This window comes from Heterocephalus glaber, unplaced genomic scaffold, assembly GCF_053883595.1.
Source record: "Heterocephalus glaber isolate CG9 unplaced genomic scaffold, H.glaber_assembly_v1.0 deba00001428, whole genome shotgun sequence".
Taxonomy (NCBI): domain Eukaryota; kingdom Metazoa; phylum Chordata; class Mammalia; order Rodentia; family Bathyergidae; genus Heterocephalus; species Heterocephalus glaber.
Window position 1 is genome coordinate 33,637,872 of NW_028258293.1, and position 27,940 is coordinate 33,665,811.

General features: G+C 44.4%; 1 protein-coding gene across 30 annotated transcripts in view; it reads right to left on the minus strand.

Annotated features, from left to right (window-relative positions):
• Positions 1 to 27,940, minus strand: part of Tenm4 (teneurin transmembrane protein 4) — a 2,854,999-nt gene that overhangs the window by 497,188 nt on the left and 2,329,871 nt on the right. For 24 of the 30 annotated variants that reach the window (XM_087211381.1, XM_087211391.1, XM_087211392.1 and 21 more), the window contains one exon: positions 5,642 to 5,743. The exons of 4 other annotated variants lie outside the window; for them this stretch is intronic. In XM_087211381.1, coding sequence (XP_087067507.1) covers positions 5,642 to 5,684 — 43 coding nt within the window. In that variant the 5' untranslated portion in view covers positions 5,685 to 5,743. Of the gene's footprint in view, positions 1 to 5,641; positions 5,744 to 7,550; positions 7,703 to 27,940 lie in introns of those variants that run through there. 2 more of the 30 variants (XM_087211373.1, XM_087211374.1) reach the window with 1 other exon arrangement.

Sequence of the window (27,940 nt, forward strand, 5' to 3'; positions counted from 1 at the left end):
GGCCAAACCAATGACACTGAACTCTTGCAAATAGTGAGAAAAGCAGATATGGAGAGTCTACAGGCAGAATGACTTGAGGTTGAAGCTTGAATCTCAATGCTGCCATTTACTATTTATCCTTATTAGGAAGAGAAAGTCTCAGCTTATTCACCTGTAAATTGGGAGAATACCACCTTACTCTCATGACAGTAAGGTAACATGGTCAATGCCTGGCATATGATGAACACTCAAATAGCTGCTAGTTTCCTTCCTGCTTTTCCTCACGTTCCCTTCTGTTCTGGATACCAGACATCACCTTATCTCTTTACATGCTATTGAATTAGAATTAACAGTGGATGGCTTTTATCTGCTTGTTCCTTGTATATATACATTTGTATATCATCAAGGAGATGCTTATGCAAAAACCTTCAATGGCTTTTCATTTCTTAGACAAGGATCACACAAAGTCCTAACACCTCCCCCTGACCTCCCAAACTTTCCTCCAACCAGCCTTATCCTCTGAGAACTTTCTTTCCAACTGCTCTTTTGCTGAAATGTTCATCCTAGTGGCACCGACCAGGGTGCTGGGGATAGAAAGGAGCTTTCAGCCCTGAGGATGATAAATGTGGCATAGAAGGATTTCCAACTCCACCATAAAGCATGAGGAGAGTTTCACTAAATGGGCTGGGACGGGGTAGGAGAATATGAGGTGCTAAGGCCAGGGTCTTCTTAGGGCAGCCAGGCTTTATTCCAGGATAAATCCTGTCACTTCTCCACTGAGACTGCTCCTGCTTCTCTTCCTCTCTCCTAGATTCAGTGACTCCCTCCCCATTCCCAGTGGAAGTCTGTAGTTGGGCTCTCACCTCTGTACCCAGAGTTTTCAAAGTGTGCTCCAGGGATCCCTGTGAGTCTCCAGGACCCTTTCAGAAGGTCAATGAGGTCAAAACTATTTGTAATAATACCATGATATCAATGACTCCTTTCCTTCATATTCTCTCAGAGTATTCAGTGGAGGTTTCCAGATAATCCAGAAGCAGGTGCATCTCTAGCAAGCCAATCACTACAGAATGTTACCAAAGTGTATAGCAATGCTACTCAATTTCTGCTTTTTTGGAAAAATCAGTTTTCATAGAAGTGTTATTAATATTAATGGAAAGACTTACTATTTTGTGTTACATAAGTTGCAAATTAGTTTTAATATGGTTTGCAATATTAATTACTGTTTGACAAAACTCAATACAGAAACAATCCATATAAATAAAATCCCTTTGGCTTCTTCAATATTATTGAAGAGTAAAACAGTGTCCCCAAACTAGAGAACTTGCTGCTTTGGGACAGGTTCTGAAGAAGGGAGCAGGTAAAACAAAATATACTCTAGCAATTTCTACCATGTACTGGGGGAAAAGCCCCTGGGCAGCCTACCCCTGGCTGAAAGCTTCTGTCCAAGCCTAACATTTCCTGGTCACTATCTTTCCTCTTTCCTGTGAAAACCTTCAGTGGCAGACCATTCCCTGACCTCACAAGGGGGCCAGGCGCAGTCCCTTGGGTGTGATCTTTTCTCCAGCTGCAGGGAGTTGTATAATCAAGGGGTTTTCACATCAGAAAGACTGGGTCCCACAAATAACTCAGTCTCTGATTTGCATTTTCCCTGTTTGCTAAAGATGTTGAACATTTTGAAAGATGTATGTCCTGGCCATTTCTGTATTTTCGAGATAACTGTCTATTCAAATTCTTCATCCATTTTTAAATTATGCTGTTTGTCCTCCTGTTGCTGAACTATGTTCTTTATATATTCTGGATACATATCCCTGAACAGATATATGATTTGCAAATATTTTTCCCATTTTGTGGCTGCTTTTTCATTTTGATGATGTTCTTTGAAGCACAAAAATTTTTAATTTTGAAGAAGTCCAATTTATCTATTTTATACAACTCTGTCTCTGTGCCTCAGTAGCCTCATGAGGTTTAAGAGACCGCCTTACAGAGTGCAGAGTGTGTTTCATGAGATACTGAGAGAAGCTCCCCATGTGGTCTTTGGCATGTAAGTGTCAATGCCTATAACCAAAGGGGTTGGCAGCAGATCTAAAAGTGTCTGAAACACTGACTATCATCACTATTATCTGACCAAAGCTTTTCCACTGCTGAAGGTCTATGGCCCCACTAGCTTATCACAGTACCTGTCCCATCCTCAAGGAGCTGGTTTGCAATCTCTTTCCCAGGAACTCCTTTCCTGAGTGGCCTGATAATCTCTTTTTCTTATCTCCTTCTTTTTTCTCTTCTTTACTTTCTACCTTAATATTTGTATTACATATTTTTGGTCTTCATTAATCAATGAATTTTAAGTCATTAACCCAGTCCAATGCTTTCTGGTAAAGGGTTGGAAAGAAATGAAATGAATAAGTCTATCAATTCAAAAGCCAGTTTTAAAGATTGTAAAGTGAAGCCCCTAGAGCACCCCTGGGTGGATGTCAGGGATGGGCCTGTTTGAGGCTCAGATTGTTTATACCCGCTGGTCCCTTCCCACCCAGGAGAGATGCTTTTATATCACATCTCTCTCCTCCATGGTGTTTGCAATACCTCCTGACTTAGTTTTCTCTCTGAATGTCATTAGTGTCCATTTGTCTCCTTTTCCTGATCTCCTAGGTAGGTGTTAAACAGGAGGAGGCAGAGCTGGCAATAAGGACTCCTGTCACCTGACTGTGGGGTGAAGGGGACATGCAGAAGGGGAGGAAAGGGGGCCTTGAGCTGGAATCCCAGAGGGAGCTCTGGTCTACTCTGCTCAGGACAAGATAGCAGTGACATCTCAGGAAGAGAGCACAGCATAGAATGAGTAACAGTGGAATCCAGCATTCAATTATCTGTTTATTCACTCACTTGCTCAACCTGCACCTGCATGTGCCAGGTATTAGGGCACTGCAGGGAACAGCACAAAGTAAGTCCCTGCCCTTGTGGAGCTTGTGTTCAGTGGAGAAGTCAGAAATAGACAAACCTGTCTAGTAATGTACCAGGTAGCCAAATGCTACGTACAAAAGTTCAAACAGAAGAGAGTCTCAGGAAGACCTGGGCTAGGAGGACCATTTTCTCACAAGGGAGTCAGGAAGGCCCCTGCCTTCAGCTCCACCATGCTCCTTGCCATTGGTTTGGCCTTTTAACCCAGCTGTGCTCTACTTGCTTGGATGGTGATTTCCAGTCTCTTTGCTGTGGCTCCTCAGCTGGAAGAGTTTTCCCTAAGACTGGAAAAGGCTCTATGCTTTGTGCCCTGAAACAGTAGTGTGTTTATGGTTTACAGAAGAGCAAAGAGGCCAACAACAAGAGAGAGCTGGTGGGACACAGTGGAAGGGAAGGGTGCATCCCAGAAGTCCTGGTAGAAATGGAAGGGCCTTAAGGTGGGGAGTCCCAGGAGGGTTCTGAGATGCAAGTGATGACAGCTGGGAGGTGCTTTGACAGAGTGGGCCCTGCTAGATGGCAGAGGGATAGGAGCGGCAGAGCTACTGCCATAATGCAAGGCTGAGGTCGGCTGGGACCAGTGTAGGGACAGAGGAGGGGTAGGGAAGGGAGAGAATTGACTGGTCGGTATCAACACAGCACAGAGTACAAGGGGGTAGAATGGTGGGAGATGAGACAGGAGAGAAAAGATATCAAGTATGCATGTCTTTCCAGCATTCCCCGGAATGTCTAGAGAGAAGAATCTGTCCGTGCTAAGGCTGAGATTCAGCCCCATCCTGTCAGACTTGGATCCTTCTACCTAATAGTTTTGCAAAATGTTTCCCCTCCCTCCCTTTGTTTGGATGAGTTCATCAAGCCTTGCAAGTCCAGCTCTGTGGGTGGCACCAACATGGGGATGAGTAAGCCACTCACTAGGCTCCTAGAGGCTCCCTCTGTTAGAGCTGGAAGCTGGGTCCCCATAGCTGTGACACATGCAGGACATTGGGGAACCAGGGAGGGACTAAAACGCCAGGCAGAGACTAAAAAGGAGAGGACAAAACCATATTTCCTGGATTTCAGTGGAGTGGAGACTAGATTCAATGACCTTTTTATTTTAACTTTCAAGTCATGATTGCCATAACCCAGGTGGGCATGAAGGGGGATCTTCAGCTCTCCCTTTACCTTGCTGAGCCACACTCAATTTTCTTATCTTACAATTGCCTTGTGAGGTTGCGGGAGTGAAGTGAGTGGTATCAGTCAAGTCCTTGGCCCAGTGCCCCTGTAAATGTGACTCTGTTTTACCTGTCCCTCTCTTTGAAAAGCTAAAAGTCTTAAAGGATCTAGGAAGAAACACCATAAAATAGAGAACCATCTATCCCCATGTGGAGCATTCATCCATCTCAGTGTGCAGTTGCACGACTTTAGGCAGACAGCAGAGGCACCTTTGCTTTTGTTCTTTGCTAGCCTATGGTAACTATTCATCACACCTTTGTTGAACAGAGAAATGACTGAAGCAGGGGTGATATAAGGTCCAGGCCTCAGCAGTTTTTAGTTGTGAGGCCATGGACAAGAGAGTTAATGTTTCTGAGCCTCAGTTCTGACTGTAAAATGGAAATAATAATATCTACCCTGGCAAGGACAGGTGGGCTCATACAATATGCATGTCTTTTGCACATTCCCCAGAACTCTAGAAATCAGACAGGGTCCACAAAGACTAGTTTTGGCCACTGGGCTGTGTATCATATCTGGATAGAAGCATTTAAGAGCCAACATCTTCCAGCTATTTCTTCCTCTTCTGCAGAGACCATGGTGGCCATGAATTCAAGGTGATATATTTACAATAGAGCAGAGCTTTCATCAGCCTGGTCCCCGAGTCACTAAGCAGAGTGGAGCTCTTCACCTATTTGGGTTAGACATATAGCATGTGTAAGAAATAAAATTTTGCTGGGCAAAGCCACTGAGATTCTGGAGTTGATTTATTACTGCAGCATAACAGACTCTAACAAGACTCATGTTTTACCTTACGTGATTGCTCAGAGGATAAGAAACAGGACTTGGCAGAAGCAAGTGCATAGTAGGTCTTCAATACAGGATTCTCTCTCTCCTTTCTCCTTCCTCTTCTTCCTCAGCCTCCTTCACTGTGACCAGATTCCACTTACAATTCTATCCCTCTCTGGGCCACCTTCCTTCTTGCTGGAAACACTGTTCCACTTTCCCCAAACAATCCAGAAGTTTCCTACTATTTTGATGTTTGCTGTTCTGCATAGATATGAAGAAAAGCTTCCACTTGCCTCCCTACAGCCTCTCACTCACTTCTCTCCACTCCTTTCTCAAATATACTCTGATCTCAACACTAGCTCCAGGTCCTTCATTCTGGTTTCATGGACTCTAGAGTGGCCCTGATGGCTACCACTGCCTCTGTAGTCCTGGACCTAATTCTGCCACCCTGTTGCCAGCACCCCACAACACCCTTGATGGACAGCAGACTGCTGCCACTCTGCTCTCCTACCATGATGGCTGCCAGTTTGGTTTCCAGCAGCCTCTACCCCCTACTAGTCCTCCTCTGTATCTGGTCCCCGAGAAGTCTACTGCCACTCTTGCCTGACCTCCACATCTTAATGCTGCCTAGTGGCAAAAGCCTCCAACCAAAAACTAGGTATGTTTTCAGATTTTAAGATGCATTTCTCATCAAGGTTGCAATTGATGACTGAAAATCAGGGCAGATGAGGGGACTGACCTGGCTCCATGTCAGCATGATCAGAAAAATCAACAGCATCCATGGGCCCTGCAGCCCTTTCTCCACGGCCATTGGATCCTGGAGGACAGGGAGGGATCCTTTCTGTTGAAGCAGAGAACAAAGACTGGACTGAGCCAGGTAGCAAGATGTCCCCAACACTTTCTCATGGATTTCTCTTCGGTGGTCATTATACTTGAATGTTGATGGGGAGATGGGAATTGTTCCCTGCCCCATAGCAATGAAGAGAAGCAAGTGAGTTTTAAGTCCTCAGCAAACCCCAAACAAACTCATCCTTTCTGCAGCCTCACCTGGAAGCTCAGGTGCGCCTTCATCCTTTCCGCATCTCTTGTGCAATGGGACTAATGGTCTTATCTTATAGTCATCAGTTGCTTGCATGTTTTCTCAAGGGGAGGGACCACAGACCAAGCCTCTGTGCAACCAGGTGTACAGTGAGGGGAAGGGTAGAGACTGAGTGTTTGATGAATAAAAGGTTGATTGTGTGGTGTAATGAGGGTGAAGGGGGCATGGGCCACAGTGCTGAGGCCTAGGGACAAGCAAGTCACTTTAACGTTCTTGGATGTGGGGGCCGACCCTGTGAAATAGGCCAGGCTGCCCCATGATGTACCATGGAGAGTACTGACATTGCCCAGGCAGGGGTCTTCACACAGCTGAGTTCTGTTCTGGTCCTCCTGCCTACTACAGCCTTTGGCAAATCACTTCCCCTCTTTGAGCCTCAGTTCCTCATCTGAAGGAGAAAACCTCTGAACTGGGCAACATGTTGGGTCCTTTCTGTCCCTAGAATTCTACAACTACGGATTTGACTCTTTGCACTATCATGGATATAAAAGGAGATGTCTTTATACAATAAAGACTTGTCAAATAAACACAGTATCAGAATCTATCCCATTCAAAAGAACAGTTGTGAGAGGCTCAAAGATTTTTAAGTTGTTTGCCTCAGGTCATTCATTTCAAGAGGAGGAAGTGGGATTTCAGCTGAGACCCTCAAAAACTCAAGGTCCACTCACTTTCCTGGTATCTACACAGCATGCCTTCTTGTACAAAAGACCCACAGGCAACAGACTAGGGCATGAAAGATATTCTTAGTTATCTGAAGTTCGGTGCGTGCGTGCGTGCGTGCGTGCGTGCGTGCGTGTGTGTGTGTGTGTGTGTGTATGTAATTCATTACCTGAGAAGTTCCCTGAATACACATTTGGCAAATAGACCTAGAAACTTAGCTAAGATGTCATTATCATCTGATTATTGTCTATTATTAGGTAAAGAATTACTAGTAATTCCTTTAAAAAAATTCTTCTAAGTGTGAAATTTTGCTAGCTACACCTGCATTGCCTGTGTTTCTTTATTGTAAATTCTTACTATTCTAAACAAGGAGTAACTCTATTAGGCGGACACTTTCACCACCAGTGCTGGCTCCCTTCTCTGCCCTCAGGGGTCAGGCTCTTGAACACCATTTGGGCAGAAGAGCTAATGGGCTGGGACAGTCATGAGACAAAGACTAGAAGTAAACCTAGAAAAGTCCTTATAAGCTGTATTGTACTCAAGATAAATACAGTGCATTAATTAGGATATAACTATTATTCTAGAATCTCAAATGAGCAATAATGGCTATGGTACCTTCTATTTCTGGTTACTATGCCTTGTTCATTAGAAATTCATCTCCCAAGTTTGAAAGAGAGCAGGAAATTGCTCCACAGGCAAAGTGACAGGGCTTTCTCCCATGCCTAGGACCTGAATCTGTTGGCTTTGCCCCCAGGGGTCTTGCTAGGATCCTAGTCATAGTCAGCAATTCGGATGTTTGATGCTTGAGGGAAATGTTGGCCAGGTCATTAAAGTCCACTTCACACCCCAAAGCTTCAAGTGAAAGCTTTGTGTGTGGGCTTCTCAGCTGTACCTCATCTCTCCCCTCTGGAAGAAGCTGCAGAACTTCAGATTTTATTCTTTTTCCACCTTCATCTTGGCCATGGCTTCTGGGAAATCCTCAACTCCTTTTCTGATCATTTCCTTTTCAGTTCTCACCTCCAAATTCCCTCTGTTTCAAAGTACCTTCAATAAGTATTATAATGAGTGTTAATGAAACCTAAATACTCATGGGTTGTTGAAAACGTTTTAGAAATATTTATATGCCAGCACTCCATTGAAGGAGAATCTGGTGAGGAAGGGATTTTGACATTCATTCATTCACTTCTTCACTCATTCATTAATATACTGAGTGGTGTTGTGCAGGATAAACTGAGGACTCAGAAACAAGTTCTGTCTGCAGAAAGCTCATAAGCTGTCAAGGTAAACAAGGCATGGTGACAAAGAACTACTAGGATTGGCAGTTTATAACAGAGATACAGATAAAGTCTAGTACACGACAGTGGGTGGAGACACCACCGTGTTGACAACTCAGGGAGGACTTACTGGACAATATATTGATTAAGCTTGGCCTTGCACCACAGGTGGCATTTAGTGTGGTTAGGGCACTCTACGTGAGGGAATAAAAGTATGGAGAAGGAAGTGTGGCAAAGGATAAGTGTGTTCACATTCCAGTTTGTGGGTCACCTACAGGAAAGTAGGGGACATCAGCCCTGATGGGATGAGAGCTTCAACAGGCAAGTCCTGAGGGTCAGATCAGACAATGGCCATTAGTTAGTAATAGGTAGTCATTGAGGGCTGTTGAACAGAGACATGGCGTAACTGGAGATCTGCTATAGGAAGCTGAAGTTGGCAAGGCTTGCTCAGCAGGAATTGAGAGGAGAGGCCCTGGGGGCGGGAAGCTCCTGATCCTGTGCCAGGTAGGCATGAAGAAGCTGTCAGGGGCTCTGATCTCATTGAACATTATCTTTTCTGACCTGCTGTTGAGGAAAGGCAGCTTTGGGAATGCTAAGCTGCTTGCCCTTAATCCTCTAGCTAGGAAGCAATGGAGACAAGATCTGAACCCTGCTCTTTTTCTTTTTAGGTGAACCATAAATCGCACTGTGACATGAATTTGACATCTGCCCATCTGTCACACCTGCCCTCTGTTCTCAGGGCACCTCCTACCTGCTCTAAGGTACATGCAATGTTGATCAGTTCCTGGGCTGCCCTTAGGAGAGCCTGGGTGGAATTAGCACACAGCATTGAGCTTGTATTGGCTTCTCCCAAAGCAACCACCCATCAAGACAGTACAACACTCCTGGAGTTGGGTCCCAAACAGCACTGACTATAGTTCCTTGCATAATACTTCAAAGGTTCAGGAACTCACCTTCACAGTTCCCGTCTCAGCTAAGCCATGAGCAGGGGACTCAGGAACTCAGAGGGATGTTTTTTGGATACAAATGAATCTGTGAGGTCATGTAGACTGTCAGGAAGAAAGCCAGCATTTCTCTGCCAGACCACAGACCTCCAGCTAGAGGCAGACCTTGCTGTTTAGGGAGGGGTCCCCAGTGCACTCTCAAAGCATTGGATCTGGATCTTTGCACCTGCAGCCTGGAGGTGATGATTGTGAATCACAGTCACCAAGACACCAACAGTTAAAACTTCAGGTTTCCTTTCCTTTTTATTCCTTTCTTTTTTTTGAGGAGAGAACAGATTTCCTCATTCTAAACATGGAGCATGATTATAGTTGTGCTGTATACTTGACAATCAAGGGTACACGTTTTCAGAGAGGAAGCCCAGTGCAGGGACAAGAGAAAACTGAGCAGGTCTGAGTGACACCTCAGCCAGTCACCAGCTGTACAGCTGGGGACACACCACTCAGCTTCTTATGTCTCCTTATTAGTAAATGGGAAGGAAATAATGGATTACAGAGAATAAGTACCAGACTCTGAGTATATGCATAGTAAGGGACAGTGTGATAACTCCTTGCCGTTTGATGTTCAACATTCCAGATGTTTGTTTTGTTAGTGAGGTTGCTGTACTCCTCACAAAGTTACCAATTGAAGAAATGAAATTTGAGAGAAGAAAAGGCTAAACCTATAGCAAGTTGTTTATACCCTTGACCCTGCTCTTATGACCTATGTCTGGTAATTACTTGTCTTCATATCTTTCTTTCCAGCAGGCTAGGAGCTCCTTGAAGAGTGACCACTGCTTCCCAATTCCTAATTCATGGTGTTGTCTCTTTCCACACTGGCTACCTTGAGATCTAAAGAAACCAGAGTCTGTAGCTCTTATGGGATTTTCTAGTCCCAGCCTGGCTTGAAGAGTGACTTTAAGCAACACCTTCAAGAACACATCCAATCCTTTGAAATCCATCTCATTATCATGTAAATCATTAGCACAAAATACTTCACCTTGTTGCTTTGCTAAGAACTTTGGTTTCTAATCCAAGCCAATTATATGTGCCAACATATTCAATAACATCTTAATAATGCCAATCCTCCCAGCTCTCTGGACAGAATCAGACCAGGTTGAGTGGTCTGGGGCCAATTCAATACTGAAAGTGGATATGATGGGAAGCATCTAAACTGGATTCAAATTCTCTCTTGTGCAGTGCAGGTAATCCAGCATGGTGCCTGGGGTCAGGGTAAATGCTCAGTCAGTGAAGGTTAATTCTCTTCTCTTTCCTGACTCCAAAGAAAAGCAAAGCCATAAAACTTGTTTCAAGTAAACAGCGAGAGAAGAGAAGATCCACCACATTCCTGAGTTCATTTACAATATGGATTTTTTAAAAAAGCTTTTGTCCCTAAGGACAGAAAGAAGCAGGTTATTTCATTTTAATTATGGCAGCTGCAGCTGCTGCTTGTGGACTCCAAGACCAATTTTCAGATTACAGAGGAAACACACACATGCACACCCACACAAACACTCAGTGAGAGACTCGAAATCACGTATACAGAATGGCACTTCCTTCAGAGTGTTACTGGGGTGGAAAAATCTGAGATGCTTTTCGGACAGACCCGGGTGGAAATCCCTGTGGGTGTGTACCCTCACTTCCCTCCCACTCATCTTCTCTCTGCCCTGACTTGTGAAGAATTGCTCCTGAGCTACACTGGTAATGGAATGTTTCATGTTGGGCAGCTGCACATTTTTAATGTACACATGGGGACATAAAGGTAGCAGATGGCTTAATGCAATCTTCCTATGAATTTTTAACTAGGTGTCCTCATTCATGAAGGCATGAAGAGGGTTTTTGCAGGTACTCAGTGGGGTGAACTAGCCAGCTCTGGACATGTCGTGGTGAGGTTGTCATTGTTTGCTGGTACAGGAAAGCTGGGCAGACCTCACTTGCCATTTTCTGACCTGCAGATTAAATCCAGTTTTCCATTAATATTCTCTTTTGGTTCTTCCTCTGTTACCCATAAGTGCTTCTCAGTGTTAGCCTTGGCAAGTTGTGGCTCAGGAATCTTCCATAGTTTTGCTGCCAAAATCTGAACCATGGGTAGTTGAAACAACTGTACTATTGCAGAGGTGTCTGGAAGAGAGATGGTCTAGTAGAGCAATGCGGTGGGTGCATCAGCACACAACTGCCCAGGAATGAGAGGAATGATACTGAGCTCACACGGGAGAAAGACTGTTTATAGTTGTGCAAGAACTCTGCCTACAAGAATGGCCCCATAGGAAGCTTTGATTCTCAATAGCCACAAGAGCTAAAAGCAACTTGATAAAGTTTGTGATATCTGTGGAGAGTTTTATCATTTTTCTTGAAACTTACATTTATTTAGCTAATGTCCACCTTTAAAGCCTTCAAATATACCATTACAAATTCTGGCATTTGAAAGTGCAGAAGAAAACACACAGACTCTAGTTTTGTTTGAGTTTTTGGTACTAGGAATTGAACTCAGGGACTCGTGCTTGACGGTTAGACACTGCACCACTGAGGTGCATTCCCAGCACACAGACTCTAGTTTTTAATAACCAGAATCTTTTCGGACCTCTAGGCTTCTGTTAGGCTGTGTCCTCAGCTGAGGCAGGGACCCCTTCTTTCCATGGTCAGCATTTCCATGAAGCCATTTTTGTTGTGTCCATCACATCTAATTATACTCTCACACCAAACAGTTACCAGGCTAGTTGATTCTACCACCACATCCTGGGATAACCTAACCTCTGCCAGGTCAAGGGCTCTTTGAGTCCTTCCTACAGAGTGCCATACTACCAGCACTATTCCTAAGACGCAATCTGACCCTTTCCTTCCTGGCTTGAAGCCCATATTGTTCCCCTATTGTCTCTGGGACCAAATCCAAACTCCTCTTGCAGTAAGAAGTTGTCTTCACCATCCAGCCTGGGCACTGTTGTAGCCCAGCTGGCCACTCTCACCTCAGACCCTCCATGGTCCAGTGTTTTTAACATCTCACTGTCATCTTTCTTGTGCTCGTTCTTTGGCCTGGGATGCCCTAGATCACCTGGGTAGCACCCTACCATATTCTAGCAGAGCATCTCACTCTCCTGAGAACCCTTTTTTCACTGCTTTCATCATGAGCTCGTGAGAGCCATCTGTGCTCTCTGCCAAATTTCTGGCTCTTTATCTTCTAGGCATACAGTGGAATTGTATACCCTGCTCACACCATGTTACGAGTTGCAGCCAGCCAGGTGCAAGAACTGTAATGCTTCCATGAGGAAGATTTAATTGCCAATGCAAGACCTTCCAGTGCGCTTTTTTTCATACTGGCACAATGACAGGCAATTGGGACAGTTTCTCGTGGGCTCTGGGGAGCTATAATGAGTAGAAACCCCTCCCCCTCCCACTACCCCTACTGCCTACAGAGGATATGGACTATGAGAGAGAATGAACTCTTGGTTGTTATAAGTCACTATAATTTGGAGGGTGATTTGTACCCAGCTGGATGGGTTCCATGAAAATTGGAATAGTGGTAAAGAATTCCGCCTCCAATCATCAACTGGTTCAGGGGTTGGGAACCCTAACAAAGATGGGTTAATCATACCTCTGGGCCCCCTTGTTGCCCTTTAGAAGACCAAAATTCAACCAAAGTAGAATTCTGCCTTGGGATTTTTGACAACAGGAAGCGACAAAGAGTGTAATTGCCAGTAGTAAAAATGGTAAAATGTAAAACCTAAGCACTGCAGGTGGCCATGTGGATGTTATGGGTTGAATTGTGTCCTTCAAAATAGACATGCTAGAATCCAAACTCTCACTAACTCCTGAAGGAGATAGGGTGTTTACAGAGGTACTCAAGTTAAATAAAGTCACTAAGGTGGGCCCTAAAGCAATATGCCTGATGTCCCGAGAGAAGGGGGCAAATTTGGGCATAGCAGTATGTGCGCACACAGGGAGACTGGAGTCAGGCTGTCACAAGCCAAGAACCTTCCAGAAGCTAGGAAAGAAGGCTGCAATAGGTCCTTCCCTAGCACCTTTGGGGAAACAGGGTCCCACTGACCTATCAGACTCACACTTTCTGCCTCCAGTACAGTGAGTTAACAAGTTTCTGTTGTTTGAGGAAAGCTATTCTACAGTGAGAGAATGAAGCACATAGCCTAAGAGAAGCAGACTAGAGCTGCAGGACAGAACAGATCGTACAGAATCAACGCTCCCACCCCAATTCCATTGCATCTCTGCCTTCTCAGGCTGGTGGATTCAGCATCTTGTTGGATTCTATGCAATGGTGGGAAAGTCTTTCTGTTCTGAGTAGGTGGGGCTGTGGAGTTCTGCCACCTTAAACCAACAATCCTAACTAATACTGGGATTACTATTTAATAATTATCACTGCCATTAAAAATAAGAAATGGAGTAAAATGAATGGCTCCAATGCTGAATTTGCTAGACTGGGTTCTGAGGGCCAAGAAACACCCCCCCGCCACCCCCCCCCCCGCCCAATGCTGTCCAAACATGTCCCGGGAAGAGATGGGCCTCTCCTGCCAGGCTACAGCAGCCTCCTGCACAGTGTAATCCTTTTGTTGCTTTCTTTAATCCAGTAAAAGCCAGAATAAAATCTGAAAAGGGTTTTCTTTCACACAGTTATGCCTTTCTTCCCAATCCAAACACAACTGCATCCCTGGCCCCCTGAAATATTTCAAAACAAAATAATAATCCTAGCTGCAGTCCTTTCTCACATTTTATGGTATTTTCTTGGCTGTACAAACTTGGGGGCCTTTGTGTCCTCTGCTAATTTCTTGAACTTTTCTTTCCACAACCACCCCTGTCCGGAGCTCCTACCAGCAGCAAGGCTTCCAGCTAGCAGAGGAGGAGAAAGGGGAATAGAGGTGAGGTGATCTCAAACACGAGCTGAAGGCCCCTGAAGCAATTTACCAGCCCTTAGGAATTACCACTGAGCAAGGCCCTCACAGGCAAAATGTGTCTGCAAAGTGGAGTACGGGTTAGGAGTCTGGTTTTATAAAGCAGAAAATAATTGTTCAAGGTATGACTGATCCTCTGGGGCTGCCTCCATTGTGAGAATGAGCAGAACCATTATGTCTGGAAGATCCTACAGAAGAAAGGGGCCACTTCTCTTCTCCAAAGGAATAAGAACTGCAATTACACAAAGGAGCAAGACTTCATGACTACAGCATGTTACAGAATATACAGCCCTCTCCCCAGTGTAAAGGAGAATTGTGATCTTCCCTCATTATCCTATTCAGGAAACTGTATAAAAACATGATGGCTTTAATCAGCTGTTAATCAAGGAAATTAGAAAAGACCAGGAGTTTTCTGGAGTGGGTGGGGGCTCATTCGGCCTTGAGCAAAGGGGGTACAGGTAAGAAGTCTAAAAGGACATTGTGCCAGTCATGGTCTGTTTGCTCCCAGATCCACTACCCACTCTGCCCTGCTCTGCTGTTATTTAGGGAACTACATTTCTCAGGCTCCCTTGCTTACTGGATTCTGGGCAGGGTTGGTTAATGAAAGACCTTGAGGGAGGTTGGAGGTGAGAAGAGAATGGCCAGGGTCTCTTTCCTTCTCTTGTTTTGTCTTAGACAATACACCCAGGAGTGGCTGCATAACCTCTGCTGCTAGGCACCCTACTGAAATGGTTCTGGCTCCTGCTAGATTACCCCAGCTTCTGGGATCTGGACATATTACCTCCTCCAGTTGTCTCTCCATCTTATCAGTAACAGTGGTTGCTGTTGTTGCTGATCTATGGGCTGCCCCAGCATGTATCACAGTATTTAGCTTCTTTGCTATTTCAACTGTGTGGCCAATTTCCTATATTAAATTCCTTTATTGAAAGACCTAAGGTGGTTCCTGTTTTCCTGCCTGAACTGGGCTAACAAAAGTACTGAAAAGAATCAACAGGTGGAAGTGCTTCTCTGTAGCTCTGGTACAGTGACTGCACAGACTCTCAGTGTATAGGCTATGCTTAGGAAATCTGTACAGAACTGACCACAGCAGTCAAGCCCCAGGGGAAATTTATGCTAGGAGAGCCCCTGTGAGGTTGGGAAGGAAGCCCTGGAGGGAGGAGGGGAAGGACACACATTCAGGTTTTTGCTTTTGTGTGTGTGTGACTTGAATGTGAATTTTTTTTTTCTTTTGCTGCCAGTGGTAAATGAATGTGGCAAAGGCTAATCATTCCAATGAATGCCAAGTAGCTCCACGTGAAACTGGAATCCTCTGATAGATCAGAGTGTCCTGCCTCAAAGCAAGGAAGCCATGAATTTAATGGAACCGAGACAGACCAAGAAAGACATCTCCCAGTAGAGTTGGTGAGACTTTTGAGTCTTCATGGGATGTGGCTTGTTTGGGTCTTGTCTGTCCCAAGGTGTCTGTTTTCAGTGTCCGTATTGGACACCTACAATAACAAAGGACTGTCATTGATCCTTCCAAACTCAGAAGGGTGGCAAAAGTCTTTCTTTACTGAAAGGAGATAGGAATACAGGAATATAATAGGAAGACATTTTTGTGACTGCTGAGACCTAGGACATCCTTTGTTAGTAAAAAAGAATGTAGATGTTAAAAAAGTAGAATCCGTAAACAGACAGACACAGACTGGAACTGAAAAGAGACAAAGAAAAGGAAACAAATACCAGAAATTAAGGGATAAAGCCTTGCAAGTTCTTCTTGTGGACAAGCCCCTTGGGTGGTGGACCAGTTTCATAGCACAGGTCAGCTTCCCACAGTCAGGACAGGGGCTCTGGGATCCCTGACACCTTTGCTTTCTGCCTCTGCTCAAGTCCTCATCACAAGTGGCTTTTTATTGACTGACCCAAGTGTTCCAGACCAATATCCCCCACTGGAACAGAGAGGACCACCAGGTGTAGAACAGCAGAGCTGTTTATGAACTGCCACATACCTCATCTCCCTGGAAACCTCATTGGTCCCAGGGAGAAAACCAATGCTGAGCCTTCATCATAGACTAGGCTCAACCTGAACCTCCCCACTGAGGTGGACACATGTGCCATTTCTATTGGAAGAGAAAAGGAGATGGAAAAGAAAGTTCTTATTAAAGATGAGAAAACCAAGGAAATTTGGGTGTTACAAATGTTTCTGCACTTCATTTTTTCCCCAATTTTTGTTATGTCTCTTACTTTTTTTAAATAAAACATTTTAGAAGTTATAAATTTACAAAGAAAAAGTGAAGATAGTACAAAGTTACCCTATACCCTGTGGTTGGTTTTCGCCATATTAACAACTTACATTAGCATGGTTAATTTGTTACCATTAACGAACCAATATTGACACCTTAATTAATATCCATAGTTTATTCACTTTTTCCTCTTAGTTTTAATCCAAAAATCTCTTTTTGTTCCAGGATCCAATGCAAGATACTTTGTTATATTTAGTCATCACAAGTCCTCAGCTCCCCTGGGCTCTGATAATTTTTCAGACTTGTTTTTGATAGCCTTAACAGTTTAGCAAAGTATCAAAAAGGTTTTTGATCTGGGTGTGGTAGGGCATACCTGTGGTTCCTGCACCCTGGGAGGCTGAAGCTGGAGTACTGCAAGTTTGAGCCCACCCTGGGCAACTTAACAATTTAGCAAGGACCTGTCTCAAAAACAAAACAAAATAAAACAAACCAAACCAAACCAAAACCAAAACCAAAACCAAAAATGGACTGAGGATGTAGTTCAGTGTGCAGGTCTGAGTTCAGTCCCCAGTACTGGGGAAAAAAGTTTTTTGTATGACTTTGTCTAATGTTGTTTTCTGGGGTTATAAAACTGAGTTTATGGATTATTGGGAGGAAGTGGCCCTCATGTTTCTGACCATAACAAAGATGTGTCTGTACCTCTGCTGGTGCTACCGACCAACAGAGTGGGCATGTAGCTGTGGTAGACACTGTCTGTGGCCACCACAGCATCTACATGGTCTCTGGTGTCCTTGTCCTGTGGAACATGACAAAGTCCTCAGAGTATAGCCACAGCCTACCTCTCTGGCATCAAGTCCTGAGTCTTCCTTTCCTTTTCTTTTTCTTGCTTGGAATTTCCCAAACATGCCCAAACTTTTCAGATCCTTTGGCCCATTTCCTTTGCCTAAATGTCATCCCTTCCCTTGGCTGTCTAGACCTCATTTAGAAGTATGAGCCTAGCACAAAAACTCTCCTTTTGAGAGCCTTTTCTAAGCCACCACATACACCAAGAACAGATCCCCAGCTTCCCTATGTGCTGCTTGCACAGTCCTGTCCATTCCTCACTGCCCTAATGGCTACCCAGGGCTCCTACGTCTGATATTACATACTGTTATAGTTTCAGTCTAAAATGTTCCCCAATGGGCCGAGGATTTAGCTCAGTGGTTCCATCACCTGCCTTGCAAGTGGAAGGACCTGAGTTCGATCACCAGTACCCCCAAAAATTTAAATAAATAAATAAATAAATAAAATGTTCCCCGAAAGTCTTGTGTGGAAAAGGAGGGGAGAGAGGGAGAGAGGGAGAGAGAGAGAGAGAGAGAGAGAGAGAGAGAGAGAGAGAGAGAGAGAGAGAGAGAGAGAGAGAGAGAGAGAGAATGGAAGGAAAAATATGGAAACTAAGCTTTTGTAAATAGGAAAGGGAAGAAGGGTTGAAGGGAGGGGAGGGGAATGGGGGGAAAAAAAGAAGAATTAATATTTTTAGAAGTCTCATATTCAGAGGTGGAGGTTTTAAAAGGTGATTGGATCACTGGGGTGCTATACTCATCAGTGGATTGATCCACTGAGGAGTTGCTAGCTAAATGTGCTGTTAGTAGGTGGGGCCTGGCTGGAAGAGGTGTGTCACTGGGGCCTTTGGATGGTATACATCCCTCCCTGGCCCCTCTCTTGTACTCTATGTCCTGGCTTCCATGAGTTGAACAGCTTCCTCCCGCCATGTCCTTCTGCCATGTTTCTGCCTGACAGCCAGATTACCATGGACTGGTCCTCTTCAATGACTGCCTCAATGCACTTCAACCATTAAAATTTAAAAGAGAAAAACCTTACTAATTTAGGTGTAGTGGCATTTAGTTTTTTGTTCTAATTTTTATTTCTTTGGTTACTAGGGGAACTAAATATTTTTCCTACCTGTGTATTCACTTAATATACTTCTTGTATAATTGGCCCTTATCTGTTTCCAATTTATTTATTTATTGGAGTACTAAAACATTTCCCTCATCATTTGTACCAGATTTTTACTGAATAGATATTAACCCTCTTCTAGCTTCCCTGCTACCAACAGTCTTTTCAAGTCTGATGTCCTTTTTACTGTATTTCTCTCATTTATATTATATAGAATTGTGCCATAAAGTTAATTTCCATTCATGCTAAGTTGTGTAAGCAGCATGCTAAAACCCCAGCCAAGGTTTGGAAGTGAGTTTCCTCGGGCTCCACGTACCTCTTCCCTGCCCCAGTGAATTGGGCAGATTGAAAGAAGCAAGCATCAAAAGCAGACCTGAATGGAAAGCAGTTAGAGAAGTGCAGCTCTAAGCTCAAGGGCTCTTGCCTGGCAGCCAGAAGACAAATCTTTTGTACCATAAACATATGATCAGCTTATATGTGTGTTTTACTGTACACATTTGATTTAGAGCCTAGTCAAAGGCCCAGCATCTTAATTTTAAAGCTCTACTTGGTAGCACCCATTTCCCCAGCCTACTACCTGTCAAGTGGCCAAATGTCATAGGGTCAAGACACACAAGGCTGTGGTTAGCTGTTGACAAGGACAACAAAAAATGGATTGGGTTGGGCCTTACTTTTAACAAGTACTCTGCCATTCATCTGCCAATCATTCCTCACAGCAAACACCTCACACCAGTGTAGGCAGTCATATCCTTTCCGTCACTGAATGAGGGTTCCCATGTTAGTCACAGGTAGAGGCTGAAGTCCCGTGCTTGGGTTCAAAACTGTTGTTGTGCTAACCTTCAAGCCCTACTGTGTCAGGAAGAGAAAGAGAATAAGAAAGAATTGCTCTGAGTGTAGTTCTGAACTTTTATGGGTGGGTAGTGTTTGGGTATCTAAAACTGTGAACTAGAAGGAACCTGGGAGAGCCCAAAAAAGAGCCTCATCAGGGGTTTGGTTGGAGGATGGAATCTGGGTGAAAACTCTTGAGAAGGTCAGAATGAGGCCAAGGAGTGGAATGGTTAAGAACTCTCTGCACAGATTAAGCAGTCAGTGGTATCCCACTGCCAGCAGGACGCAAGTCTGGCCCCACAGAACAAAGTACTTCCCAGCAAGCACCCTGCTCTCTCACCTTGCCAGGTATTTGTAGTCCCCCTAATGTGCAATGCTGGGCAAGCACAGGGAGCCTGTCCAAGCCAGCTCCTCCAGGAGTCTCCACTGAGTGGCCAGGCTGCGTCAGATACCACTCCTTGGGTTCTTCTCCACTTGCACTGTTATTTGGTTACTCATCTCTCCAACACTACAGACCCTTTCTTCTCTAATTTTCCATGGGTCTTAAGTCTAGCACGAACCCTGACATTTAAGAAATACTTCATCTATTCCACAAATATTTATTAAATACATAGAAGCTTAGATGGCTGGTTGGATGGATAAAGTAAATGTTCCACAAAGCCCATCCACAACTGCATAGCAGATGGCCAGAAAGGGAGCTATGAAGAAGAGCTGTGGATAGAGAGGTGTGAAGGTCTAGATGATAGCAGAGGCAAGAGATGGGAAGGAGGCAGGGGATTGGAGTTATATTGGTTGATGGACTTAATGGAACCTGTAAGTGGCGGTAGGAAAGTCTGAGAGATGATGCAAGGAGGTTGACCCTCCCCCACCCCAGTTCTGGAGAGAGCAGAGTACAGAGCATTGTAATAAGACAGGGACTCAGGGATATGGTTTCACATTAGTGGGGGTGTGAGAGGAAGCGATGTGAGGGCTCCAGGAGATGTTCTTATCAACTTCTTGGGGCTCCTCGTGAACCTCAGTGGGCAAACTCTGGGCCAAAGACGGGGTTTACACAAGTAAACAGAATTCTCTCTGACTCATACAGGGTCTGGAACCTTTCAGGGAGCACGAGGGAAGGGGCCGTTCAGTATGGCGGCATCAGGGAGTCTGACATCCCTGAACTTCCCTGACACATGGCATTGCTAGAGGGGAAATGTGGTTACCTCTATTATGACACAAATCCCAAGGGAGGCTGTTCAGTGTAGTGCAAAGAGCACAGCCTTGGGAGTCAGGCAGACCTGGATTAAAAAAATTCCAGGTCTGCTACTCATTAGCCAAGTAGACTTGGGCAAGTCCCTACATTTTTCTGAACCCATTTCATCTTTAAAATGAGTGCAACAACAGCCGCTTTGGACTATAAATGTCAATTTAAATATGCTTGCCTGGCACTTTTTCCCTTTAGGTCTTCTCTCACTTTTGACTCTTGGTTCATCATCTGAGCAATAGGGAGAAAATGGCTTTAAGGAAGCTGTCAAGTATGCATTGGATGCTTGCTGTGTCTTGGATACCCCGAAAGCAAGAAACAAGAGGTCTGGCTCTCTATGGACTTAAAATGAAACACTGAATAGCATACAAATGCATTTGCTGTAAAGGCATATATGTGACATGCCTGTTCATCTGGCTCACAGGACTTGAGCAAGTCACTGCACGAAGCTGAACTCTGTTTCTTCATTGGTTCAAGTCATCTCTGCACACAGGGTTTGGTGCAGGCTGAAAGATCACTTATAGGAAAGCAAGGAGCATCATAGCCACTCAGGGAGTCCCACCTGCTCGCTCCTTGCTCCCTGCCTGCACCACGGAGAGCGCCTTCCCTGGCCATTCTCAGAGCCTCCTTCCCGCTTTCTCATTTGAGCACTTAATGGGCTTCACCCTCTTAAATGACACCTGCTGGAAATGTAATTGTGCACATAACTGCTACGTGGGAATGGAGGCTGGCTTATTTCTCAAAGCTGGTGATTCCCTTAGGAGAAGAAACCACACCCAGAAAGCCCTTTTCTGTATCCCTGCTGATGGATCACTCCATGCTTTTCCCCTCCATGCAGGGCAGCTGGGCAGCAGGACTGGCAAGGTAAGATCAAAACACCTGCTGCCCCATTAAGATTTCCAGAACCAAATATCTGACACTGGGCTCAGACAATGCTGGGGCCTTGTCATCATGTGAAGCGAAAACTAAAAGCCCCTGACTAGAGGTCCCCTAACAAACATTCTAATTAGATTCCTAGAGGCAGAATTGCCTTGCTGTAGAGAGCAAAGTGAGGGATATGGGGTTGAGGCCTGAGGGCCTGGGAAGGACAGATGGAGTTCCTGCTGTTGTTCTGTGCATTCTGTAGCTTGGTATGACACAGGTACTAAGGATACAGAAGCTGGGATCTTAACTATAACACTAATGACAATAGTTAGCAATGGGGCTAGAGATTTAGCTCAGCGGTTCCGCTGCCTGCCTTGCAAGCTCAAGGTCCAGAGTTCGATCCCTGGTACCAACCCCGCCCCCTCAAAAGTTAGCATTAGTAATAATCATCTTCTTAATGTTTGACTCAATGGGGCTCAGGTCAGGAAAATTTGGGAGGGGAAAGAAAAGAGAATAGGACACTGGAGCAGGGTTGGGTCACAGGGAATTAGGCCTTTATGCCAGCTCTACTTAAATATAAATACACAGATATATGGACATAGATAAATATACAAATGCACGAGTATATGTTGGGATTTTTACGTCCAAAACCTGACTATTGGCCTGTGGCTCTGTGGAAATGACTTTCATCTTATTAGCACCACTTGTCAGACCCTCTCTCAGACTTTAATTTAGCTTATGGACATTTATCTAAAGTCTCTGGATAAGAATTAAAGTGGCATATGGTGGCACACATTTGTAAACCCAACACTCTGGGAGGCTGAGGCAGGAGCTCAAGCCCAGTCTGGAAAACATGGTGACTTAGGAGACCTTGTCTCAAAATATAACGGTGAGGGGCGTAGGGGCCATGGAGTAGAGTGCAAAGGCCTGGATTCAATCCTCAGTGTGGCAAAAACAACAACAACAAAATTGAACTTGTTTGTCTGTTCAGAACACTTGCTTTGGCCCCTGGGACCTAGGACTCAAACTCTTCTTTTGCTCTAGTGATACCACACATGAGAGGAAGCTTCTGTTTCCTTCAGCCAGAGTCTAGTCTTCTGAAAATGTGTGCAATGTTGATTTGGGGGGACTTGCCCCTGTGTGCCCTGTTGCCTGGTGGTCTATCGGGGAGTGTGAGCTGGGGCCTTTAGCACTGCCACAGTTCTTCCATCACCTGATGCCATGACAGACTAAAGGCTGGGATGAATAGTACCACTGGGCGCACAAGTCTCCAGATTACTGCCTCCCAGCCTTGTGCCACTAATAGTAAGGGGACATGCATGTCCTGATCTGTGGAAATCCTTCAGAAGCCTCCTGGAGACATCCCTATCTTCTACTCAGTCTAATGAATATAATCTACACTTTTCCTGATGAATAAAGTCTATGCACAGTGCTTCCTTTTACCCAGCTTTACACAGCAGATGCTCTTCGTGACCACCACTTCTGTAGGGTTTTTGCTCCTAAATGAAATAGCCCTGGAATTCTGCACCTCTGAGGTTTCTGTGTCTACTTTTTTGTACTGTGTGCTCCTCCCTGTCCACACTCAGAGGTCATTTTGTGTTCCCCGTGCTTCCATAAGACAGTGAATCAGCCCTAAGACAACCCCTCAACGGACTTGGCCCACTGAACTCTAATTACTGCCACATCTATAGCAAATACCCAATGTTTGGAGCTGGACAGCTGGAAGGTACAAAGCACTCCTTCAAGGTGCCCAGCTCACAGGATGGTCAGGGTACATCTTGTTGCAGCAGGTGAAGCAGACCTGACCACCAGCACATGGGCGAAAGTGTTTATGTTCTACTGTCTAGTTTCTGGAGTTTCAAGTCCCAAGGAATGAAGACAAGGGAAATTCCATTACTACAGTCTGGTGCCATACTGTGTGCTTCTCTGGTTCTGTGGCATCACGTGTGGGTCCCTGGCATTACTGGAGAGCTTGCAAGCCACCTCATATCCTATATTAAGTTCTTTTCTGTTCAAACTAGCCAGAATGGATTCTGTTGTTTGAAACTAAGATCCTTGACTGAGACAACATCCATCTGCCCCCCGCAACTATAAGCTTCTTAAGATCAGAGATTCTTGCATGTCTTTGTCTTCCCCTGTGCCCAAAATATACCCCATGCCTCGGAGGCCTCTCCCGACCAGATGAGGGTAAAGAGGCAAGCACTCCACAGGCCCTGCCAGCACCGCTCGGATGCATGGTTGCTGTTCCATTAATGACTGGGAAATCAGTTCACCTGGGTTATTAAAATCATGTATAAAATAAACATCAACAAGTAGCTTATGGGCTGGGGATTTAGCTCAGTGGTTTCGCTGCCTGCTGCGCAAGTGCAAGGACCTGAGTTTGATCCCCGGTACCAAAAAAAACCCAAACAACAGAAACAACAACAACAAAAAAACCAGGTAGCTTGTGACTGTGGGTTGAGAGGAATTCTTATCAGAAAAGTGAAAAGACTGTGGTGCACAGACAAATTGAAATGTGTGTTGTCGGCTCTGAGGCTTTTTTTGTTTCCTGCTTGGCTGGCTCTCCGCTGCGTTCCAAATAGCTGAGGGACTTCCAGATAATCAAAGTCCACTAACCATACATACTGTTAGCAACTCCTCTCAGGCCCCTTCCTGTCCAGATGTACAAAGAGAATAGCAAAAGGAAATAAATCCAACACTTCCTCGCCCTACCCACTAAACCGCTAAATCTCAGCCGTTCTGAATCATCAAACCTCACATTTCTCATTAACTGCCCCTCATATGCAGCATTTTCAATTAAGCTGAGAGTACTGCTGTACTAATTATGTTATGATATTAATCCCTGCAGATTAATATGCAGCTAACAGTTTGGGAGTGCTGTTCCGATTGTATTGCTCTTCCTACCTGAAAAGAAACATTTCCTTGAAAGCTGTCCCTGCCATGGAGACTCAGGGGATAGGATCTGGACAATTAATTATATGCATTGACTTGATTGGACTAAAGGACGTCAGAAAGCCGGTAGAACACTTCCAGGTATATCCATGAAGGTGTTTCTGAAAGAGATTAGCATGGAATCTGTATACTAAGTAAAGATTGTCCTTATCAATGTGGGTGGGGAGCAGCCAACCCCTAGAACAAAAAGGCAGAGCAAGGGTGAATTTTTCTCTGCCTAACTTGGAAGATCCATCTTCTCCTGCCGTTGGACATGAGCACTCCTGGTTCTCAGGTCTTCAGACTTGGACTGGGACTGACACCACCAACTCCCTGGTTCTCTGGACTTTACATTTGGATTGAAACCATTTATTCATTGAGCCTCTTGACAGACTGCAGATTATGGGACTTGTAACCTTCTATACTTGTGTGAGCCAATCCCTCATAACAAATCTGTTTATATCTCTCTGTCTCTACATACCCTTTTGGTTTTGTTTCTCTGCAGAAGCCTCACTAATACAGGACTAAGGAATTAGGTCCTGTCAGGTGAGTTCTTTCTGTAGGGGCAGCTCTTCTTATACCAGGACCTGATCCTATTTAACCACAGGTAAAATGTCGCAGGGCCACATTTTATGTTTCTTTTGAATCCCCACATAGCATGTGCTCATAGCAGGTGATCAGTTACACTTTCACAGCAGGCTGACCTTCGAAAGTCCTACTGAAAAGCCAGTAGAATACCAGCAATATTTAGTTGTGTTTTTAAAATAAAAACATAGTCTTGTTCCTTACAAGGTACAACCAAAGATGGGAAAGGAAGCCATATTTATTGCTGCATGTTCAAATCAGATATTTTCAAAATGCATGGGCTCATTTTATCCTCCCCCAAATCCTTTGAGAAAGATGTGATCATCCTAATTTAACAGATGAAAAAACTGAAGTTCAGAGAGGTTAATCACAGAGTATAGGGCCAACTTAGGAAGCTGCAGAAACTTGGATGCATTGACTCCAGAGCCCTTGCACTGTCCAGTACACCTGGCATTCCTTCACTGTAGCATGAGGGTGTGGTGAAAGGGGCCTTGCTTCACAGAGCATTGTAAGATATGTGTCCTTGTGCCCAATAAGAGCAAAGAAAACTAACTGCCATTTAATAGTAATAACCACAACAATAGCACTAATCACTGACACACAGTCAACACATACTACTTCTGGGGCACTTGCCCAAGTGATTTACATTTCCCATCTCATCCTATTCCTGTGGGATAGGTATCTTTATCCTCATCCCAAGAAAGGGGCAACTGGAGCTTAGGGTGTTCAGGTATTAGAGAGGGAGGGCCAAACCTAGAGCTAAGGAACCATGTGACTCTCAGTTTTCTCCTTTGTAGAAGTAAGAATACTTGATTGTTGCAGTCATCAAATGAGCAGAGGTATATGACATGGTTCTGTCAATTACGAAGGCTTTACAAATACAAGACACTGATGAAAACAGAGAACTATGGTGACCCAGGGCTCTGGTTCAAACTGCTTAAATTCTAGTTGTGGCATTGCATTTCATAGCTGTGGGACCTTGGGTGAGACTGTGTAGATTTTCCTTGGTGACCTCATCATTAAAATGAGGGTGACAATATTGCCGACCTCATAGATTGTTGGGAGGATTGAATGGATTGCTAGGTGTAGAACATTAGGATTGCTGAAGATAGCCAAGAATTTATCATAGGACTTCTGAATACTCAACAATTCCATAATGCAGACTCTTTCCTAACTTTGGCCATGCAACTTACAAGTGCATTCCTTAAGTATAAGGAATCTAAGCAAGAACGTGAAAGGGTACTGGTAAGAAGGACTTATAAATCAAACCTGTTATAGGCCAAATCCTCCAGAAAGCCCACCTGGGCCACTGTGTCTTACCATGACTACTTCGCTGGCGGAATTTCTATGGAAACTAAGACTTAGAGAGATTACGTAACATATCCAAGGTCACTCAACTAGTAAAGGGTAAGCCGAGATTTAAGCTCAGGCTATCCGATGCCAAAGCTTGTCCACTATGCAACCAACAGCAGACTCTTCCATCCCTTGACTCTTAGAAAGTTTAACTATTAAACCTTCTTAACCTAGGGCCTTTTTCAGGATGCCTTTTGCATACCGGATCTTTCTTCTTTTAAATTTTTCTAATTTTTCTTGAGACAGTTTGAGAAATTTACATTTTCTCAGAAAATCACCCATCTGGCAGAGGTTTTCCAACTTGTTAAGAGTATAATAGCTCACTGTATTATTAGAATTTTAACTCCAGTTGTTATATTGCCTTTCTTGTTTATTAGATCTTTTTATTTTAATATTAGATGTTTTCCAGCACTACATTTATTTTGCAGTGTACAGTGACTTAAGAAGCATATACATTCAGAGTGATATTGAAATCCTGACCACATTGGTGCTGACTGACTTGAGAATAAGTGCATCTTTGAGAGAAAACTCTTTTCTTGGGAGAAAAATAAAAAGCCAAAGAAGCCTGTTTGGACATGATGGGGCCTCCAAGGTTTAGGCAAAAAGTTATGTGGTTCCAAGAAAGCCGTAAGTCCATCTGACAGTAGACCTCTGGAAGAGGGGTCTTGGAGGGGTCACCCAAAAGGAGGAGGACATGGAAAGAGGGCCAGGCATAAAGGGGACGAGCAGGAACTAGTTGGTCCGGGGGACCTGAGAGATTGGCACCACCCTAGACATGCAGCAGCCTGCTTTAAGGGAATGTTAAGGCCATCATTTAATGTTCACTCCAAACTGGTCACTCCAAAGCTGGAAGAGATTCCACTGAGAAGATGAGGTTCATCCAGGAAATCATATGAGCTCATAGGCTAGCAGAAGTAAGAGTTTCTTATGGAGTTTACTACACTTATTATTTCTGGAACCTGAGATTGAAACCTGGTATAAGCTCTTTCTACTGAGCTAAATACTCAGCCCTTTTTAAATTTTGAGACAGGGTCTTGCCAAGGTGTTAAGTTGCCCAGGCAGAGCTCGAACTTGTGATTGTCCTGCCTCAGCTTCCCAAAGTGCTGGGATTTTAGGCCTGTGCCACCACGCCCAGCAAATTTATTATACTCCAAACAGAGGCCTGATGATACTCAATCCCTAAAGTCACTGTGGGTATCAGACAAAATATGTGTGTGAGCAGCCTGGTATGGTACCTGTTTGCTATCCACCGTCACAAAACGTCATATACATAGATAAAGAAGGAAGGGTTCACCCATGATGTATGTGCAGGTGAGTGAGACTGGAGGCAAGAGGGCTGGTAGGCTTGAGGAGGGAATGTTCAACCACCAGCAGGCCCAGTTGTCTAAAATCAGCTCTCACTGGGTCCTGAGCTGGTAAAATACACAGCCAGTGGGTGGCAGGATGCTGGAGTCATTCCTGGAAGGCAAGTGGCAGCTCCTCTGCCCTCTGGGGTAGTGCAGAGGCCCCATGGGTGGCCCAGCCATCGGGCAGCCAACCCTAATTTCACTTCTGATCTTGCATTTGGTCCCCATCTCAATTAAGATCAGTTAGAAGTCAATTTCACAGTGGCTGGTTTCCTAAGATTCCAGAAAACTGATAAGCTAGAAATAGGCAATCAGTTCTTCCAGGAGCAGAGGCCTTCCTCAGCAGGCATTCGGAGGTTTTATTTATTTATTTTGATTTGACTTTAATTTTGTAAATAATGTTTATTTAATTCTTTCTCTGAATTCAAAAGCAATATATATTCAAGAGGGAAAAACAGGTGTTATAGCCCTCACCTGGCCTCAGACTAATAGTGCTTTTGTTTCATCTCTCAGAAACAGAAGATGAAGCAAGTCTTAAATGCCTAATGTTGATGAGAAATAGTTTCTGAGTATAGAAAAAAAACCCCAGAAAGGTGGAAAGAAAAGGAGAAAAATGGTCCATAGTCCTACCGCCCAGGGACAACCACTCTTAACAGTTTTTGGGTGTGTGGTTTTCCTTCCTGTAATTTCTCCATAATTGTTTTACATGGCTGAGATCACACTGTGTGTGTGAATTTACATCCTGACTTTTACACTTAATGGGATACCATAAGCATTTCCCCATGTCATTAAAAGCTTTGTAAACATCATTTTTAACGGCAAC